Genomic DNA, 20,349 nt, shown 5'->3' with positions numbered 1-20,349 from the left:
CTGTCCAAATCTGTCTGAGCCACTAAAGCACTAGGTCATTGGTTCTCGAACTTCCTGATGGTGTGACCCTTTAATACAGTTCCCCATCTTGTGTTGACCCCCAACCATAATATTACTTTATTGCTACTCCATAACAGTAATTTTGCTGCTGTTAAGAATCATAATGTAGGGGCTGGAGAGATGGTTCAGAGGTTAAGAGCACTGGCTGCTCTTCCAGAGGTCCTGAGTTCGATTCCCAGTAACCACATGGTGGCTCACAATCATCTATTATGAGATCTAGTGCCCTCTTCTGGGATACATGCAGGCAGGACACTGTGTACATAATAAATAAATATAAAAAATAATCATAATATAAATCTGATATGCAGGAAATCTGGATATATGACCTCCAGAAGGGTCGTAACCCACAGGTTGACAACCATGGCACTAGAGGCGCCTAAAGAAATGCCCAGCCCTGCCTCCAGAGACCCCGATTTCCTGGGGTCAGGCACTTTAATATGACTTTCTCTGAGCTTCAGTTGACTCCCAGATGTACCATTTTTCAGAACCTCTGTGCCAGTTTGGCCGACTGCCTCACTGCTGCGTTTAAAAGGCAAAGCTGAGTTTGGGGGCGCCAGCTGGCGTGTGTTTATATTTGCGCTGTGCGGTAAAGCGGCTCCTCCCAGCTTCAAGTGCTCCCAGCATGCACTTGCCAGCATTAACCAGCCCGCCACCGTTTGTTACTGTAGACATATGGGCCGTAGATGGTTCTTATAAATTAACTGCTGATGACATGAAGAGAGAATAGTCACCGGGCCAACAAGTCATACACAGATGCGAGAAGAGCTGGGGACGCTCGGTCAGGGGACCGGCAAGGACGGTGTTTATATGGTGTCCCAGGTCGAGGCAGGTGTACCCTACATGATGAGGTTAGCAAGTGACGACTCTACCGTATGATGACAGAAGGTAATCAAACAGATCTGTCCAATTATGTGACTATGTCAGCTGATTAGCCATGGAGAGCCAAATCAAGCCATCTAGTAGTTTGCTTTTGGGAGTCCTCATGGACCGTCAGCTCTCCTAATCGGCTCCTTTTCTTCCTTATGAAATGTCTGTCCTTTTAATATTCGGCACTTTTATCATTAGGTTCTCTGCACGCCTTTAAATTGATACTTCAGTACAACGAGAAAGTAATAGTTTTTACTGCCGAAGCTGGGATGCCACTTAACTTTGAGAAATAGACACACCTGGGATCCATGCTTGTGCAGAAAGAAGACCTTCGTGGCTTACAATACTTACAAACTTACTGGGAGTGAATTGAGAACTGTGATCTTGTTTGTAGACTTTAATGATATGAATAAGACTGATGTATTGAACGAGCCCATTGCATTGTCATTAAATGGAGCAACTAAACTACAAAGGAATTTCTTGGCGACTTCAAAATAAGCAAGTCCAGAGCTGAGCCTCTGTCCTGGCAGCCCAGGCCTCCGGCATTTTCCAGGCATGGAGCTTCTAGTTTTGTTCCCACTGTCACTGTGATGACCAACCCAGTCCTCTCTGCTGTTCCTTTATTCAGCTGTCTGTTCTTCCACAAAGTTTTTCCTGGGCAAATTCAGTGTCCCTCAGCCATACCCCAACCTCCTGCAGCACTCAGGATCTGTGCATATGTGTAATTTGTTGCTCACAGTTGTTATTGTAAACTTAACAATATTTTTATTTCTGTGGGGGGGGTGCATGCACGCATGTAGAACAAAGAGGGTGTTGGTTCCCCTGGAGCTGAAGTTACAGGCAATTTTGCCGGATGTGTGTGCTGGGGGCTGTCCTCTGGTTCACTGTAAGAGCAGCAAGCATTCTTCATCGCTGAGCCATCATTTCTCCAGCTGCTTATTGTACATTTCTTAAGGCTGCCGTAACAAACGTAACAAGTGACTAACACATCCTCCTCAGCTCTGGAGGCCAGAAGTCAGCACCATCCTCCTCTGCAGGCCCTTCCTTGTCTCTTCCAGGTCTGGCTGCTGCCATCTCTGTCTTCACATGACCTCTTCATGTGTCTGCCATCATAGGACTTTCTCTCTGTGTGTCTTCATAAGACCAGCTCTGTGTGTGTCCTCTGTGTGTGTGTCCATGTCTTTATGTGGCCTCTGTATGTATCTGTGTCTTTATGTGTCCTCTGTGTGTGTGTCTGTGTCTTTACATGGCCTCTGTATGTCTGTGTCTTTTTGTGACCTTCTCTCTGAGTCTGTGTCTTTATGTGACCTCTGTGTCTGTGGGTTTTTTTTTGTGGCCTTATTAAGATTTGAGATAAATTCTAATCTGAGGTGGTCCCATTTTAATTAATAATGTGCAAAATTCTGTGTCCAAATAAGGGCACATTCTAGGGTTCTGGGTAGATGTAAATGTTGGGAACTTTATTAAGCTAGTGGGGTTTATGGTAGCTTTGTTTTTCCTCATCTTTGTTTCTGTTTTGTTTAACCAGTATGTTGGGAAGAATTTCCAATAATGAAAGAAATGTAAGAATATTGCAAATAGCTTTTTAAAAGAGCTATATTTTTATAGAGCAACAAGTCAAAAACCTTTGTTTCATTCTCAGAATGGTACGAAAATAAACGATGTCTAGTACATTTCCCATTGCCTGTCCTAAATGCAGTTCTAGACGATTGCTACCTCATACTAACAGCTCTCTATTTTAGGACTGCAACATCCGAGAGAAAATAGACTTGGAAATCCGAATGCGAGAGGGAATATGGAAGCTGCTCTCCCTGAGTACGAAAAGAGAGCAGGTTTTGCATGCAGTTAAGAACCTCATGGTGTGCAACACTCGGATAGAGGCCTACACGGCGGAGCTTCGGAAGTCGGAGGAACAGATCGCAAGTCAACCTGGAAGACGGTTAGTGCTGTAGTATACCTACACTTGAATGTGCTTTGGTATTTGAACAGAAGACACAATGTAATTTAAGTGTAAGTAAAAAAAAATGTCAGGTCACCAAACCCTTTAAAGGTCAACATGGAAGTTCCGGCCGACATAACAGTTATGTGGACAAGAGAACCCGGCGTGAACTCACTAAGCAGCCGCTTGTATTGAGCAGTTCACTGCTTAGTGTGGGACTCCAAAGTGAAACTGGCCCCCAAAGTGTTGCCAACTAGCTCCAGTGAGGGCTTGCTGCTTAGTCTCTGGTCCTGAGGTCTCTGTCACTCCACATGGCCCTTGTGGAACAGATGGAGCATTTGTGTATCACACAGTGTCCTATCCCACAGACAATGCCAGGTCTTTTCTGGACCTTGGGTGAACTCACTTTAGAGGCTAGATTTCAGGGTCTCTTAGTGGGGCATTTGGCTCCCTTGCTATTGGTGGTTCTGGTAGAAGCGAAAAGTCTCTGTGTGCTTTAGTGGTCATGGGGTGGGCTACCGTGTCTCTCTATTAAACTCCTTAAGAGGAAGGTAAGGACAGGTCAGCGAAGGTGTCTGTGAAATAAAACAGGAATAGGGTTGTGATAGATAGACACCTAGCTGAAGTGGCTAGTTTTGGCCTCACCTGACTGTAGATGCTGGGACCTGTGTGCCTCAGCCATTGTGTCGTGGGTGCAGTATAGTATGAGGAGGTAATGCCTCTATGTGGATGTAGACTTACACCCGACGGAATGCTTTGGCGCTAAGGAAACCTCCTAGTCTCTGTATTGTATGCCCCGGCATTACTAATAAAACTGTCCCAATGTCATCATCTGGTGTAAAGGGAAGCCTTCCCGCCAGCCTGGTTCCAGAGCCGCATCAGTCCCAAATAAACACACGGGAGCTATATTAATTATGAAGCTGTTGGCCTTGCTTGTTTCTTACTGGCTAGCTCTGACTTAAGTATTTATCCCATAATTGCTAATCTAAGTATTTCTCTTACCGGAGAAGATTCCGGGCTTCTTATCCCTATGGCGGTTACATCTTGACTCCCTGTGTTTCTACTACCCAGAGTCCTCCTGGACTCCTAGTCCCACCTATCTTGCTTCCCTATTGGCCAACAGTGTTTTATTGACATATACACAGGACTTCCCCAACAATCTGGGGTGGTGTTTGGAGGCTGATGTTCCTAAACCGGGTCACAGGTCACTGGGAGGATGTGCTTATGAATCGGGAGCTATGCCAGAGTCAGATGCTGGCAGCATGTGACAGAGCGGAATATTTTCAAGACAAAGCTTGGGCATTAGAACGTGATGAAGTTAGGCTTATAGACTCCTCTGCTCTGATGAGGCTTTTTTTGGATCATTTAAATGGTAAAACTTGAGAGTGTGAGACCAAGCATTCACTATTAGTTGGTTTCTCTAGTTCTGGGATCATCTTCAGGGACCCGTATCTACCCATTTACTGCCATACCCATTCCTTAGTTGGTTTAGTCTCTGAGGAAGAGAAAGATGCCTTAATATGTATTTATCTATATGTAGCATATATTATCCATAAATCAAAATACTGTTTTAATGAGGAGGACACCGCTTTAACTCTTTTAAAACTTTACAATAGCCGGGCGTTGGTGGCGCACACTTTTAATCCCGGCACTCGGGAGGCAGAGGCAGGCAGATCTCTGTGAGTTCGAGGCCAGCCTGGTCTACAGAGTGAGTTCCAGGACAGCCTCTAAAACAATACAGAAAAACCCTGTCTCAAAAAAAAAAAAAAAGAAAAAAGAAAAAAAGAAAAAAAACAAACTTTACAATAAAATGTTAAAAATTATACTGTTACTCTAGAGCAGTGGTTTTCAACCGTCCCAATGCCACAGCCCTTTAATATAGTTCCTCTTGCTGGGCTGACCCCCACCCATAGAATTATCTTCACTGTTGGTGCGTAACTGTCATTTTGTTAGTTACGAATCGTAATATAAAATACCTGTGTTTTCCCGTGGCCTTACGGGCCACGACCGGCAGGTTGAGAGCCACTGCTCTAGGTCTAATCTGAGTCTAGAGTCTAATCAGAGTACCGTGGTGCGGCTGAGGAGCATCCTGTGTGTACCGGATCTTGTGGACTAAAGGAAACAGTCCTACCGGATGAGGAGGAGGAACAAAGCTGCTCCCCTAAAAAGAAAAAGGAAAAGCAGCAAATGCATTCCTAGAGCAAAGGACGAGCTAACAGGGACATGGAAGGGATGAGCTTGGTTGCGGATCTATGTAGGGTTTCCTGGCAGAGGACAGAAGACGTAGACCTCTGGGTGAGGTGTGGGAGTGACCGCCAGTGCACTGTGCCACCGGGCCTCACCAAAGACCTGGAAACCAGGACTGTCCAGGGTGCACAGTGCTCCCAGAGCTAGACCAGGGACCCAAGGACTTCAAAGACGCTGTACCCTACTCACACCTGAAACCAACCTTGCTTCTTTCTGCCTCTCAAAGCTGTCAAGTGATTCCAAGGGTTAATGTCTAGCTTTTTAAAAATTTCCTCCTATTAACACTTTAAGCAAAAAGAATCCATGATATAACAGTGTTTGGGAGACGGTATAGCAACAGAGGATTAGAAATAGCCACATTTTAAGACAAGTAGTTAAGACAGCGAGAGGCAGAAACAGCAGTGATCTATTATCTGATAATGAAGTAGCTTTTGTGTTGGTTTTTTTAAACACAGGACCTCAGTGTGTAAACCTGGCTGGCCTAGAACCTGCTGTGTGGACCAGGCTGGCCTTGAACTCATGGCATTCAATCTACCTCTGTCTCCCAAGTGCAGAGACTACAGGTATGTGCTACCATGCCTGAAATAACTTTTTTAAGGATTATTTTATTTTTAATTATGTGTAGGTGTGTGTGTATATATGAGTATGGGTGCCCTTGATGACCAGAAAACTATTCCAGAGCCCCTGGAGCTGGAATTCCAGGCTGTCGTGAGCCACCCAGTGGTGGGTGCTGGGAACCAGACTCAGGCCCTCTGCAAGAACCGCACCTGCTCTCTGCTGGGCAATCTCCCCAGCCCCTGAAATGACTTGAGTGAATGAGTTTCTCTGGGACTTACTACTGGGTCCTTACTTCTGCCAGTGACAGACAGCAGAAGAAAGCAACCAGGTTGTCTCGCTGTGCTAAAGCCTTTCCAAGCCAGGGCTGCAGGACAGCTGCACTGTGTGCATCAACTTCATTTCCGTCTACCAGAGTAGTGCTGGGCTTCTGTTGTGCTTGGAAGAACTGAAAGCAGAACGTAGTCCCTCTGCTGTTAGGGAGGAGGGAGCCGCTCACCCTCTTCCCTTCCTAAGCTACAGTGACAATTCAGATTCACTTTGACTGTGTTGCTCCCCCTTGTCGCTTCCTTTCGTGTTCCGAGCTTCTTGCTGCCTACTTCTGCCTTTTGAAAAACAACTTCTTTATCTTGAGCTCTTTCGTAGATGAACATCCGCGAGTGTTCACTTGGTTGGCCGTTAATTTCGCGGCACGTGTGCCCATCCACTGCCTTCTCCCTGTGTGCGTGTGAACACGCATTGTTCTGCTGAAGCATTTGAAGATGATTGCAAGTGGGAGATGTGCTCCCTAATAGTTTGGCATGTGTCCATTTTTAAGAACATTCTTCTACATGGTCAAAGTATGATTATATGCAAAATGTTAATCATTTTCTATATTCACCCTTACCCAACTGCTCAAAATCTTTCGTAGTTGGGGTTTTTATTTGCTTATTTTTTTTTTCACTAAAATCTGATCTAGGCTCATGCAGTGCATCTCGCTAGATCCCTTTTGTTTCTATTAATTACCCTTTTCTAAAATTCCCTTTTCACTAATGTTTTGGAGAGTCTAGACATTAAAACCATTTAAATATCCTCCATTCTGCACTTGTCTGGTAGTTCCCATAAGTCGTCCCGGAGCCTTCTCCGTATCTTCTTTACTATAGTTGGAAGTTGACTGTTGGGTCCTGTGGCCTTCTACATGGTAGGCAAGCTCTCCACCACTGTGGAGTTGAACCTATGGCCTTGTACATGGTAGGCAAGTTCTCCACCACTGTGGAGTTGAACCCCAAGGCATTGCACTTTGTAGGCAAACTCTCCACCACTGTGGAGTTGAACCTATGGCCTTGCACTTGGTAGGCAAGCTCTCCACCACTGTGTAATTGAACCTATAGCCCCATGCTCAGCTCTTTTTCTGCTCTTTATTTTGTAGTAGGGTCTCATTGGGTCGCCAAGGTGGACCATGAATGGGGAAGCCTGCCTCAGCCTTCCCAGCAGCTAGATTATAGGCCTGTTCCTCAAGGCCTGACTCAGCCTCTTTCAAATGGAACTGACCTCAGCCTTTTGTCACCTTTTCCTCTCTGCCTTTTTGTAAGTGGGGTCTGAGTGCTGGGACTGTGAGAATATTATCCCACAAGAGGCCATTATCCAAGGAGATAATGAAATCCAGAAGGAGTGACATGGTGCCCAACATATTCTTGGGAATAGCTTGGTGCTGTCAGGAGCATTTGTGTCTCCTGTCAACAGAGTACTAATATTAAAACATTTAAGTGCCATATTCTGCAGGCCTATGAAGTGTTTGAAGATCAAATATCTATGTCTAACTAATCTCATAGGTTTAAGAAGCATGGGTAACTATAGTCTGTAATTCTCAGAACCATAGTTGTACAATGGTTGAAGCTTCTCAAAATAATTTAGTAAGGACAATGACTTCAAAAAAATGTAACTATATACAGAGATAAAACTGAAATGTCTTGACTAGAGGTAGAGCTAAAAAGTGCATTATGATAAAATATCCTAAGTTGTGTCAATATACAAAATGTATATACATCAAGATAGTTTTATATTTGTGTGCAAAAATCGTAAACAGAAAGAAGACCCTAAACAGTCAACATACAAGAATCTAATAATTTAAGTTATCTATAGCTAACAGTTGCTAAAGTTAGTTCACCAGAAAATATGTTAATCTACCTAAATCCCACACTAACCATACCTTTCCCATCCATATCCTTAAACTTATCTAAAAGAGATACCCGAGTCTGAGCGTCACCTTCCATTCCCAACCCTAAACAACAAAATACCAACCCTATGTAGGTGAGTATTGTCCATTAATGCCAACAGTAGGGAAAGGGGCGTTGTTTTCTTAGGATTACTTCCTGCTGAAATGGGACGACGGATGATGACTCCAAGGGATCCTGTAGGAAAAAAAAATTAGAGCAACAAAAAGTCTTGAGAGGACTAGTTGTAACATTTGTAGCTAGTCTCTGTGTGGCAAGACTGAAGTTCTTTTCTGAAGTTCTGGCCAGAGTGTAATAAGAAGGTGTACTGTTTCTCCTAGCTAGTCTGGAGTTGTCTAGAGCAATACAGCCCCAAACCACCCAGGCTGCTCCATGACCCTACCGGAAGCAAGCGAGTACTACCTGTGCCCTGACCCCAGACCTAAAACCACCTGTCATATCCGCACCTGTGACCACACCCGTTTGGTTATAGCGCTACAGGTGTGGACAGGGTGACTATCTCACTACATATGTCCTGTGGTTGAGCACAGTGCAGCCACTTAATCTCTGCGCTTGGACCTGTGGTTTCTTACACTCACCGCCACTATCCACTGCAAAAAGAAACTTGTCTTTTCAAAGTTTGAGAGCCGCATTGAAGTATCTGTAAGAGAGACAAGTATTTAGAGGGAAGTTGGATGCTATGTCTATTTAGCAAAATAGTAGTAGCATGTTCACAACTGGGGCACCTGCGATCCCAAACAATGGGTTCTTGGCCAGATTTACAGTACCAGGCATGCCTCTCCTCTTGTGGAGCAGGCATCAGATCTAGTAGAAAGTAGTTGGTTACACCCATAGCATCCATGCCACTGTAGCACCCATGAGTATATCTTCCTACACTAGTCCTAATTGTAGCTCACAGGGTTCACAGCTGGCTGAGACAGTTAATGGCCCCCGCCCCTCAGCAGCTTGTCTAGCTAGCCAGTGGTTACAACACTTCTTGGACAGTAGCAAGTTGACTTCTCCATGTCTGATGTCTCCAGCATTAGGATCTTACTGTCAAGTTCTGGTAGGCTACCAAGAGATGATAGCCTGTATCATTTGGGGGTTCTTGGGTTTTCTTTTTACTTCTTCAAACAATATTTATTTATTATCTGTGTCAAGACGAATAAGCTTATTCTGTTTTCTCTTTCCTCTCTATATTTCATTTTTGTGTGGGTCCATGTGTAATTGTGTGTGTGCAGTTGGAAGCCAGAAGTGAACCCCAGGTGTTCTCCGACTTGGTGTTTTTGAGACAGGGTCTCTCATTGATTTGGGGCTTTCCCAATAGGTCAGAATAGGCTTGGCAGTGAGCTCCAAGGACCTACTTATGTTTACCTTCACCCCACACCCCTAGTGCTGGTATTACAAATGTGCTAACTCACTTGTTTTTTTACATTGGAACCTGGGGGTAAACTCAGGTCCTCATGGTTGTCCAAGTACTTTACCAAATGAGCCCTCTCAGCCCTTCGCACTGCATTTCTAACTGTGTTATCTCTACTTTGGTAGAGTGGATAGTATTTATATAGTAAGGCAGTCATCTCCACCTGAGCTGCAGACTTCAGACTGCTACTAAACAATGTAACGTTCACTGCTTGTCACTGTGCTGTCCAATGCTGTCCTGAGCTAGTAAATTCCACAGAAGAGTGGCTTTTCTTCCTCTTCTTCACTCCCTTGCATATATCAAGTATTTTCCCTTAGAGTTGATACTTAAAAGGCTGCTTCCCTGATTACAAAACTTCTAGGCCACAATTTCTACCTTTGAGTCTTGAAACTCTTCCATGCCTTAGTATTTTTTTAAAAAACTAATGTCTAATTATCTTTCTGTGGCAAATAGCTTTGTCCTTTTGCCTGGAGTTTGGAAGTAGTGTTTGTTTTTAATGTTGAAGTTGAATGTGTGTATGGTGGACCCTTGGGGTTAGTTATGGGGACACACACACACACACGATTCTTTTCTGAAATTTTTCATTTCAAAAAGTGAACTGCTAGTTTTATCTAGTTTTTCTTTCTTGATTAAGAACTCTGGCCACTCACGCAGATGTTGGACCCTGGCCCTGTCTTCTGTGACCGTCCCTTGTGATCTCTTAGCGCTGGGTTCTTTTTCTTCTTGCCAGCTGCTTTTCAGTGTCGGTCTGAGAACTGACTGCTCCTCCCAGTTCTGTCCATTCATCCTTCTCACCATATGTCTGCATGTTTGATGCTTTAGATTCTTGAGGCTGCGTTTACCTCCTTGGTCTCGGGTGCAATGACCTGTTTAAGTGCACGTACTTCATTCAGGAGCATTGGGCTCGGGTTTTGTTACTTTCTCACTTTGGAAAATGTGGTTGCTAGACTGTTTTCATGAGGTGACTCTCTATAGAGGCTGAACTGAGGGTCTCTTTTTGGCAGTTGTTATTGTTCACAATGATTTCAGGGTGCTTTCCTGCACCAAGACCCTGGTGGTATGAGTGGGAAGTTGTTACAAGGGCTTGGTTTCTTACTCAATAGCGTTTTGTTTTTAGAGTAGTGGAGCATATCTTTAATAACAGTGTTTTTGGGAGACATTGATTGGTTGGTTTTCTGGTTCCTGGATACGGCATCATTTCTTGGCGCTCTTAAGGTTAACTGCTTTCTTTTTATTTTCATGCTAAACATAGGCCCTCTCTCCCACTTTGTGCCTCTGTCCTCCCAAATACATATTGGTTCTTCAAGACAGGGTTTCTCTGTGTAGTCTTGACTGCCGTGGGACTTGCTCTGTAGACCAGGCTGGCCTCAAACTCACAGAGATCCACCTGCTTCTGCCTCCCAAGTGCTGGGATTGAAGGTGTGCACCACCAGTGCCCAACTGTGTCTTCACAATATTAACAGTTGTTGAACCTAAGTACATTTCAACTCCCCAGGATCTAGTACTGGTATCCCGCAAGTGTTACCCAGCCTTTAGGCACAGTCTCTTCTCTCCTAGGCTAGTGTAATATCCGCTAATGGTTACCTAACTCTGGGAAAAGGTCTCCAGGAGCAGACTTTCCTGTCTTCCAAAAGTAGTGGGATTTGTGGCGCCCATTTTCTGGTTGTGCTCTTGGTGGGCGTTACAGGAGCCCTCATTTTCCTTGATAACAAGGCTCTGGTGCGCTGCGTAGAGAGAGTCTCAGACGACTGCTTCATGGGAACTGCCAGTTAGACTCTGATGACGTCAGCAAGTGGCTTAGGGTATCTTGTCCCTAAGCCTAGGCTCTGCCCTGGAGCTAAAACATCTGTACTCACAGAGCAGGCTCCTGCTTGGGTGACACCTTAAAGAATTCCACAGGCGAACTAGAATTGCCCCTTCATTAGGCAGCTGCATGAGCTAACTAGGTGTGTCCCTTCTGTCTCTGTGGTGCTGTCAGAGGGACAGCAAGTCATGGAGGGGAGTGGTAATGAAGAGTGAAGCCCAAGTCCAGATCGGCTGCAGGCGCCATTCCAGAGATGCATGCGCTCCCTGCCCTCAGCAGCAGTCCCAAAAGCCTAAGGCCAGGTGAATCCCTGTCCTGGGTGGGATACTCATCACCAGCATCCTCCTCCACACAGAGCTTACATTATTAGCACTGCCCTCTGTCAGCCTCCATCCCCCAGCCCCAACCATTCCATCTCTTCTCGACCTAAAAGCCTGAAATGCTTTATTTGGCTTTGTAAAAATAAAATAACACTAATTAGAGTCATTTATAGGATTTAATTATGTGTGTCATTCAACGTAACTGTGAGTTTTTAATGGCGCCGGAATAACTGTGTGAGCTGAATACGATTGCCTGGCCTCACACCCCAGTCTCCTACTTTGTTGCGTACTGTAAGTTAACATAAGAAAAAGCCTAGACGGGAAGGAACAAAATCTGTGTTTGTAGTTGTTCTGTAAGGAAACATGTATTTAGAGACACTGCTGAATTTATTTCTTAACTTTTAGATGGTTTAGTGTCTGCGGAAAGGGGCTTATTATATCACACTTGGGGCATAATCTAGGGCATCTCGAGTCTATTACCATCATAGTTTTAGGGTGGCTTTAAGTTCTACACTATGTATTTCTGAGTGTTTTAGTTTTCACTTATTTGCATAAAAGGCGGAGGGTTTTATAATACGCTTTCAAATAACAGAATACCACTGAGAATCCTGTTACTATTTCATTAAGAAAATGTAAAATATTGTTGTCATTATGCTATTTATTGTTACAATGCACCAGTTCTGGCACAGAAATGCTGTTTAGAACCCCCATATGGAACAATATAAAACAGGCCAAGCTGTGTTTACCCAGAGCATTTTCATACAGATTTTTGAGCAACAAAGTGGCAGGTTGGCGCCCTCTGTTGTTCATTTTCTGTACCTACCGGCAGAAGTCTATAACAAAGTTAAGTTTGTGTTTCATGTGTTTTTCTCTTAAATGAGCATTTAGGGCTTGGGAAGTTATTTAGTTCAGTGGTAGAGTAATGGACCCTAGGTTTGGTCCTCAGCTATGAAAAATAAATTAGTGTGTGCAGGTCTTACCAAGACAATATTCTGAACTGGGTTTGCTTGAATGGGGTCCATTGTACCTTTGCTCTTTGCTTGGTTTGACTAATTGCCCCATTCAGAGCTGGTGTGATCATTGCAGCTTTTCAAGCATACATATATATATGTATGTGTGTGTATGTATGTATGTATATATATATATATCTTTAACTTAATAAAACAACCGTATTTAGCAATTTCTCGGTTAGTTTGGTTGAATTGGGAAAACATCCAACTTTTTCACCCAGAAGTGTCTAAACTGAAAGTGACTAGAGTTTCAGAAATTCGAGGTCCAAGTTTTCTCATTTTTTTAAAAGACTGACTTAATTCTACAAAATTTTATGGTGACTTGGATTTACATTAGAGTTTGAGAATATTTTTATATCGTAGCTACGCAGGAATCTGTTCTTTCTTTGTATCGTGTGGGTCCTGGAGATGAAACTGGGGTCCCCAGGTTTGACTGCAAATGGCTTTATCCAGTGAGCCGTCTCCCCTTCCCTTGCTGTGTGTGTGAGACAGGGTCTTCATAGGTAGCACAGGCTGGCCTTGAATGCATGGTTTTCCCAAACGGTGTCTCACGTTGTTTTGACGGATGTGAAGTCCTGAGTTTGGGAGTGAGGTTGTCTTACATCTCAGCATTCCCTTGAAAGAGGTTTTCTGTTTTCCTCTCTGTTTTCTGCTCTCTCATATTAATCGACTATGCGCTGGTTCTCTGGGACTTGTGAGACGTAGATACTATACCAACTGCACATAAATTATAGTGTAAAGTGAGTTGGGGTTTTTTCAGCTTCGGGGATAGCAGCTCACAGCAGGATTTGGGCAGCACCCACCTGACTCCTTTAGGCCAGTGTAGCTAATGAACTCGAAATGTAGGTTCTTGTGATTGCAGTTCTAGGGACAGGGACAATACTGTCCATTGTGTTGAGAGTCAGCAAGGCCACCGTCATAGTGCCACCGGCACACATTATTAGGGAAGTATAATAGTTTATATAAACTCAAAAGAGTGCATCTCTGTACCTCCCTGAAAGCTAGCTAGCTGTGGACCAAACATCTTTTGAGCCAAATGCCCCGTGTTAGTAATGAATGTTGATAGGCGTACCTTTGTTATAAAGTTCAACGATTTGTGAAAGACTTGAGATAGTTGCTTATTTTAAAAGACCTGTGCTTTTCTCTTGACAGTGATGGGATCTGTGAGAGCAGAGAGCAGAGAGCCTGCAGAGGGAAGATTGCCCTGTCAGGTATGCTGCGGGCGTGTCCCTGTGCTGCCAGATATGTTTTTAAAGTGGCTAGCATTGCTGGCCCTGTGTATTCTGTATTTCCGGTCTCTCCGTTTCATTGTTCACACCTCCATCAGAATACTTATTTCAAACTATTTTATCATTATGTGCTACAATTGTGTGGAACTTGGCGGTCTGAGGAAACTACGTCCTCTGTTAATGCACACCAGGCAGGTTTGCCCTCCGTTCCGACTGTGGAATGTGCGGAAGGTGTGTTAAATTACCTACTTGCTGTGTGCCCAGGCTGGGCTGCAAACCCACACGCTTTCTCCCCCTGCCTTGTCTGTTTAGTGAGTCTCTAAGATGCAAGTCTCGCGGGGGTTGGCCCCACGTTTATTATGTTTACCACATTACAGCAAAGCCACTGACACTGGGCTTGGTTCCTGGTGATTGCTCAGAGAATGCTGGATAGATGACTGACCACTTTCAGCCTGTAAAATCCAAACTGCCCCAGCCCCGCCAAGTTTTCCATTCTGGCCCAATTCTTTCTCTGGCTCAGTCTCCCATTACCCAACCCACGTGCTTTAGGAAGATATTTTTTTTCCTTCCCTTGTCAACACAAGCCCTGGTTGAGACACCTAATTGGGTTGTGAAGTTGTGGTATTTTCTCTAGGATCTGTTTGCTCATCTCTAAACCCTCCCATTATCACTCAGGCTGGAATGACGCTTCCTGTCTGCTGGATAGAGTTAGAAGGCCCTTTGCCACTAGATGGCGCTTAGGCTGTGTAGTCTCAGTTTCTCCAAAATGGCAGGGCCACCCAAGACAATGGCATAGAGATGCAACGCGATTAGCATGGCAGACTTGCATCAGCACACCCTAGAAACAGCAGTGTGTCCTGCGCTGGCTTCTGGCAATAGCTGGCTCTTCCCATTGGCCTCGGGTGGAGTGCCTAGCTGCTGTGTGACCAGGTTTGCCACACAAGGGACCATTCTCTACTTCCATCACTCACTGTCATGGCTGGACAGAAGTTACCATGCAAGGAGGACAGACGTACATTCTATTTAGGACCTTATTGGAGCCATTGCCCTCTGCCGAGCAATGAGCGTTCCAGGGAATTAGATGAGCCGCACAAGAACCTGTTGCCTGTTTTGTGGTTATTTGTGTTCATGCTTGCTCTTCTGCTTGGGGCAGAAGGCACCGCTGCATTGTCTGTGTCCTTTTGCTGGCAAACATAGGCCATTTGCAGAGTCCTCTTTACTGTGCTCGAGTACATTTTAACACGAGTAGATCACCATTGTAGATCTTTAGAGGCGATCTTCCATAATTACCTAACCACTGTCCTCCTTCCCTCGCTTCTAGTAAGCCACCGCTCTGTAGGCAAATGAGGTAGGTGGTCTGTTCTGTGAGTCCTGTGATTGCTGGCTGAGGGTGCGTGTTTACTGCCACTGCATTTAGAAAGGGTCTGCGACAAAAATACAGTGAGACGGCTGTTTTCATAATTGCAGATACTTTTGTGCAAAAGCCGAGGCCGGCTTCCCCAAAGCATGTTGTTTTCTTCCCAAGAAACCCAGAAGATGGACCGTGCGTGCCATTAACATGATTTTGCCTTGCTGGACACTTGCAGCCAAGTGTCATAATGTTTCTGCGATTGCACTGTAAACAGGGCAGACCTGGGTTTTGAGTTTCTTGTACCCGCTTCCACTGGCCAGAGCTTCATGACTGTAAAAATAGCAGGTCCATCCCCACCCCTTCTACAGCAGGTAACGGTACTGTGGCAGCGGTGTGTGCTTTCACCAACTCCCAATTCAGCGACTAAGCCAAGTCAGTCAACCATGCACCTCAGTGGTTTCTTTCACTTTTCTTTTTGTTGTTTCCGTTTTCATATGTGTGTGTGTGTGTGTGTGTGTGTGTGTGTGCATGCTTGCATGTATGTAGACATATGTAAGTGCATGAACTTGTATGTGGAGTCCTGAGGTAGAGTCATTCCCAACCATTTTTCCACCTTATTAATTTTGAGGCAGGGTCTGTCAGTCAAACCCGCAGGTCCCTGGCAATGACTAGTCTCTGGAGCCAGCATTCTTTGGGGACCCCCCAAGCTGGAATTGCAGGTGACTGCCACAGCCATCCTGCATGTAAGTGGGTTCTGGGACCCCAAACTATGGTTGTGCAGCAAGTGCTTAACCACTGAGCCATCGCCACAAGTCCCTAGTTTTCTCTTCACCAGATTATAGTCTGGGACCTGATACATCAGGTTAGCTAGCCTGTTTGGGCTGTCTTAGTTTGGCATGAACTGTCAATAAAGACAGAAAAACAAAGGTGAGCTCTGTAAGCTAAAACCCAGGTGGTGGTTTGCTAGAATCTAGAGGGTGTTTCTGTCCTTGGAAGCTGCATCCTTTGCTGCCTGAAGAATACATGGGAGAGACATGGGAAATCCTCCCTCTCCCTTGGTTTATATGGGGTTGGGACGAGGTAAGCAGGATTGACCCCAGGCTGTGGGGAAGCAGCTAAGGAAACCTGGCTTAGGGTCCTTCCATGAGAGTGTGAATTGTTAAGGCTTCCCCATCACCTCCAGGACAGCTGCAGTGAGAAACCATTGACCACCTTGGAACGAAAGGAGGCAGCCATTGTGGTCAAGCAAGAAGAGATCTGACAGGCTGTCAGCCCAGCTATAATTCTAAGACATTCCCATTAAAATCAAGAACAAAATAACAATGTCTATTATGTCAACATAATCTAACACTGCTTGGAATTGTAGTTAAAGCAATGACTGAAAAATGCAATTATTGAAAATGAATAGGCAGATTGGATACTTTCTGAAGCTAATGGATGGCGGATGAATATGACCCTAAGGGAAGTTACTGAGACACTTGAATTAATGCATTCAGTAAAATGTGGCTGGATTTAGGATAAATAAATAAACGTGGTAGTTTTTCTGAAAACCAGCAATAACTTGCCAGAGAATATAATGAAAAAAATGCAATTTGCAATAAGTCGACAACTCCCCCCAGGCATTAAATACACAATAGTAACCTTAATTAAAATGTAAGGGTAGGAGCTGCAGGCATAGCTCAGTGGGAGGCTCTTCCAAGTCCCTGGGCCTGAGCTCTGGCCCTCAAACAAAAAGGCCAAAGTTAGAAGAAAATGTTAAAAGTAAATATATTATGTGAAGATAAAATATTGAAGAAGTTACTAGTTCCCTGGGCCAATGAGAGGGCTCAGTAGATAAAGGTGCTTGCCACCAACCCTGATGACTTGAGTTCAATTCCTGGGACCCACACATGGTAGAAGGAGAGAACCAACTTTCACAAGTTGCCTCTGACCTACACACAGAGAGAGAGAGAGAGAGACAGAGAGAGACAGAGACAGAGACAGAGAGACAGACAGAGAGACAGAGAGAGAGGGGGGAGGGAGGAATGGAGAGAGAGGGAGAGTAAGTGTTAAAAAAAATTTTGGGTTCCTAAGAGGGACTTTAATTGTAAAATTCATATAAAGAACCAGTGACAATCAAATGCCTCCAAAAGACAGCAGTTCTAGCACGGTGTTGGTGTTGGGATGTATAGTTGTTGACATCTGATTCAGTTCCATCTACGAAGGGTTTGGGCCAGGGACAGACGTGGGCTCAGAGTGGCACAGCTAATAAGGAAGGCACCCTAAAGCTGGGGGGAGGGGAAGGAAAGGGCAAGATGTGGAGCTAAAACGATTATTTAAAAGGGTGTATTTTCACTTCTAACACTTCCACATTTCACGCATTATCTAATAACTTCTGAAATTATCACCTGTACCCCTAGAGAGATGGCTCAGTGGCTAAGAGTGCGTTGCTCTTGCAGAGGACCCGAGTTGGGTCCCCAGCCCCCATACGATGCTCACAACCACATGGAACCGCAGATCCAGTGTCCTCCCTTGCCCTTCGTGGGCTTCAGATGTGCAAGAAAGGCAGAGACGTACATGCAGGCAAAATACCCATACACATAAAATAAATAAGGTATTTTAAAAATCAACCGTAAACAATAATTAGAAAATGTGCTGTGTGTATTTCACCTTGGCTTTGATGGGCGCAACCTACTATGGAATTCAGAGGTTCACATCATGGGTGAAATAAAAATTGTAATCATAATTGCCATTTTTCTTTTTCCCCTCTTTATAGATATCCGAATACCACTAATGTGGAAAGACTCCGATCACTTCAGTAATAAAGAATGTACGTATGGTTTTATTTTGTACTCGAAAGTGTTTTCTTTAGTGCTCAGGACACAAATTTGTGGTTTCTGAGGACAGAGTTGGTCGGTACTGAGATACACCGCTGCAATTTGGCGATAAGCAGTGTTGGTGAGCTGTTGCTTTCTGGTATGGCGTCTGTGTAGTATCAGTTCCCTGATTCACAAGCCAAGTACACTTTCCCATCATTGGTGGGAAACTTAGTGATGGGCTCAAGATGGAGAGATGGGGAGGAAGGACAACGCCCACTCCCATACACAGACATATTTAAAAATGCCTGAGGTGAGTAAGCAAAGGTGGTACTATTGTTGTGTTTTGTTTTTTTCTCTGATACGACCTGGGAGGTTTCAGCTTTGCTGTGTTAGATTATTTAACAGGATGTAATGAAAGGTTTCTAGCTTGATGTGATCTTTTTTTTTTTTTAACCTTCACTGGTTTATTGGCTATATGCAGTCTTCACAAATCTGTGTATTGCTTGGACCACGGACATGAACCTCAAATGCTTCCTAGCTGTGTGAGGCAAAGTCGAGAGATCCGATAGTCTGCCTTGTCTGTTGTGATGGCTTTGTTCTCCATATTCTAAAAGCTGAATGGTATTGGGCATAATTAGTTTTATATGGAGAACTTTGATCAGGTTAGTGTTTGTTTTTCCGTTAGGACGTATAATTTACTTTGCCAAGGAAGGCTTGTGGGAATCAGGTCAATCTTCTGATTACTACAGAGGATAAACTTTTCCTAAAGAACTACATTTTCTCAATAATGAGGATTTAGCCCTTTAACCACCTAGTATTTTTAAGAACATCACCACACTAAAGGCCTAGCAGCTGTGTTTTTGTAGCCCCCCCCCATCTTATTCCTGCTTTTCATATTCCCTTGTCTTTTTATCGTTGCCTGCCTTTTGGTCGCTCAGGATAATCAGGTGGCTTCTCCCCTTGCTTTCAGTTGGTGGAAGACACTTGGCTGCCGTTGATGGGCTTGCCTTTAAAAATCACTTTTTCTAAGATTTGGACATCAGATTAACAGAGGGAATCCCTATGTGGTGTGCTTCATTTCCTGATAGGTTGTAGAGTTCGTTAGTGATTAGACTCTGGGGGTGTCTTTGGGACTCTGAGGGACTGATGTCCATTTTTGATGCTCCTTGGTTTACGGTTGGCTTTGAGTTGGGCGAGGGACCCTGGCTTGCTCAGGAAGCAGCCATGCTGTGGCAGGTCAGTTCGGGGCCTGCAAGTGTCTCCCACAGGTGTGGTTGTCCTGCTTGTGACGGCTTTCACGTCACCTCTCCTCTAGGCACACAACGCTACGCCATCTTCTGTTTGTTCAGGATGGGAGCTGAAGTGTTGGACACCGACATGGTGATTGTCGACCAGACGGTCACAGATATATGTTTCGACAACATCACCATATTGTAAGTATCTCTACTCTTTAAAGAATGAAATCGGAAGCTCTGCTTCCTTTTTCTTACCTGTAAAGAAGGGCTGATTGCTGTCTTTGGTTTCGGATGGCGTTTCTGATGGCCTGCGTCCCCATGGTCCTTGGATCCTTTCTCAAAGCATTAACAGCTTTAAATGTTTAAAAGATAGACTTGGGGCGGGGCAGGATTCAGAATGAAATTGAAAGCTTATAATTAATAAAAGCAGCAAATAGCTGGCTCATTGGCTCTGATAAACTTGAAGACTTATTAAAAACAAGCATCATAACACAAAGCACATTTTTTAACATTTACAACATTTGTCAGCAAATAGGATTTGTATTCCTATCATTAACAGAGCTACAATAGAAGTTTGCTTTATGTCTGATGTACAGTGAGCTTGAACATAAACGTAGTGACAGAAGTAATAAGGTGGTCAAGCATGTTTACTTCCAAGCCGCTCTCCAAGTGCTCACCGTGGTGTTGGAGCCTTCTTTTTCTTATAGTGAAATTCTCATGTACTCACACAGTGAAGAACAGCCTGGCCATCTTAAGGGCTGTTTTAGTGCCCTGCTCTGCGCAGGTTCGTTTTATTATGGCCATCACCCAGAGAGACAGAAACCGCTCCTCGGGTAGCCGTGGAGATCGTTTTTAACCACCATGAGTTTTTCCTGGCCTCTGTTTCAAAGGCTTCGTTGGCCTCCTGCCTCCTGGGATTTGTTTCTTGGGAGCTTTCGAGATGCCATTTCCATATCGAGTGGTGCTAGCTGCTGACATGGAATCAGCCCCTCCATTGCCATGTCCATTGACACTTGAGATTTCAGAGGACTGCTTTTGCCAGTCACGAAACACCAGCGGGACCGTGGCAGACACTTCTGTGCTAGTGTCCTGGAGTAACAGTATAGAACAAAACAACATGTCACCCTGGGCTATTAGCAACAACACCAGCCATTTTATAAGTTGTCTTTAAGTCAAAGGAATTTAGTTAAGGTCCTGCCTCAGGAATGGTCCCAAGTTCTTGTATAATTTAGGCTACAGTGTATTTCCTTCTTTATCTCTACATCTTGATTTCTATTTTCAGTTGTTGCTAATGACATTTTGTTTCTTGCCAAAATTAGCCC

General features: G+C 44.4%; 1 protein-coding gene across 6 annotated transcripts in view; it reads left to right on the top strand.

Annotated features, from left to right (window-relative positions):
- Positions 1-20,349, top strand: part of Rtkn2 (rhotekin 2) — a 63,460-nt gene that overhangs the window by 4,832 nt on the left and 38,279 nt on the right. For 2 of the 6 annotated variants that reach the window (XM_013113844.3, XM_013113843.3), the window contains exons 2-5: positions 2,670-2,866; positions 13,567-13,625; positions 17,750-17,803; positions 19,108-19,225. In XM_013113844.3, coding sequence (XP_012969298.1) covers positions 2,670-2,866; positions 13,567-13,625; positions 17,750-17,803; positions 19,108-19,225 — 428 coding nt within the window. Of the gene's footprint in view, positions 1-1,125; positions 1,481-1,912; positions 1,986-2,555; positions 2,574-2,656; positions 2,867-13,566; positions 13,626-17,749; positions 17,804-19,107; positions 19,226-20,349 lie in introns of those variants that run through there. The other 4 variants (XM_040732181.1, XM_040732182.1, XM_040732180.1 and 1 more) reach the window with 4 other exon arrangements.

This window comes from Mesocricetus auratus, unplaced genomic scaffold (assembly GCF_017639785.1).
Source record: "Mesocricetus auratus isolate SY011 unplaced genomic scaffold, BCM_Maur_2.0 Super-Scaffold_100027, whole genome shotgun sequence".
Classification (NCBI taxonomy): Eukaryota; Metazoa; Chordata; class Mammalia; order Rodentia; family Cricetidae; genus Mesocricetus; species Mesocricetus auratus.
Note: the sequence above shows the minus strand (reverse complement) of the source record. Positions and strands in the feature narration are given on the sequence as shown.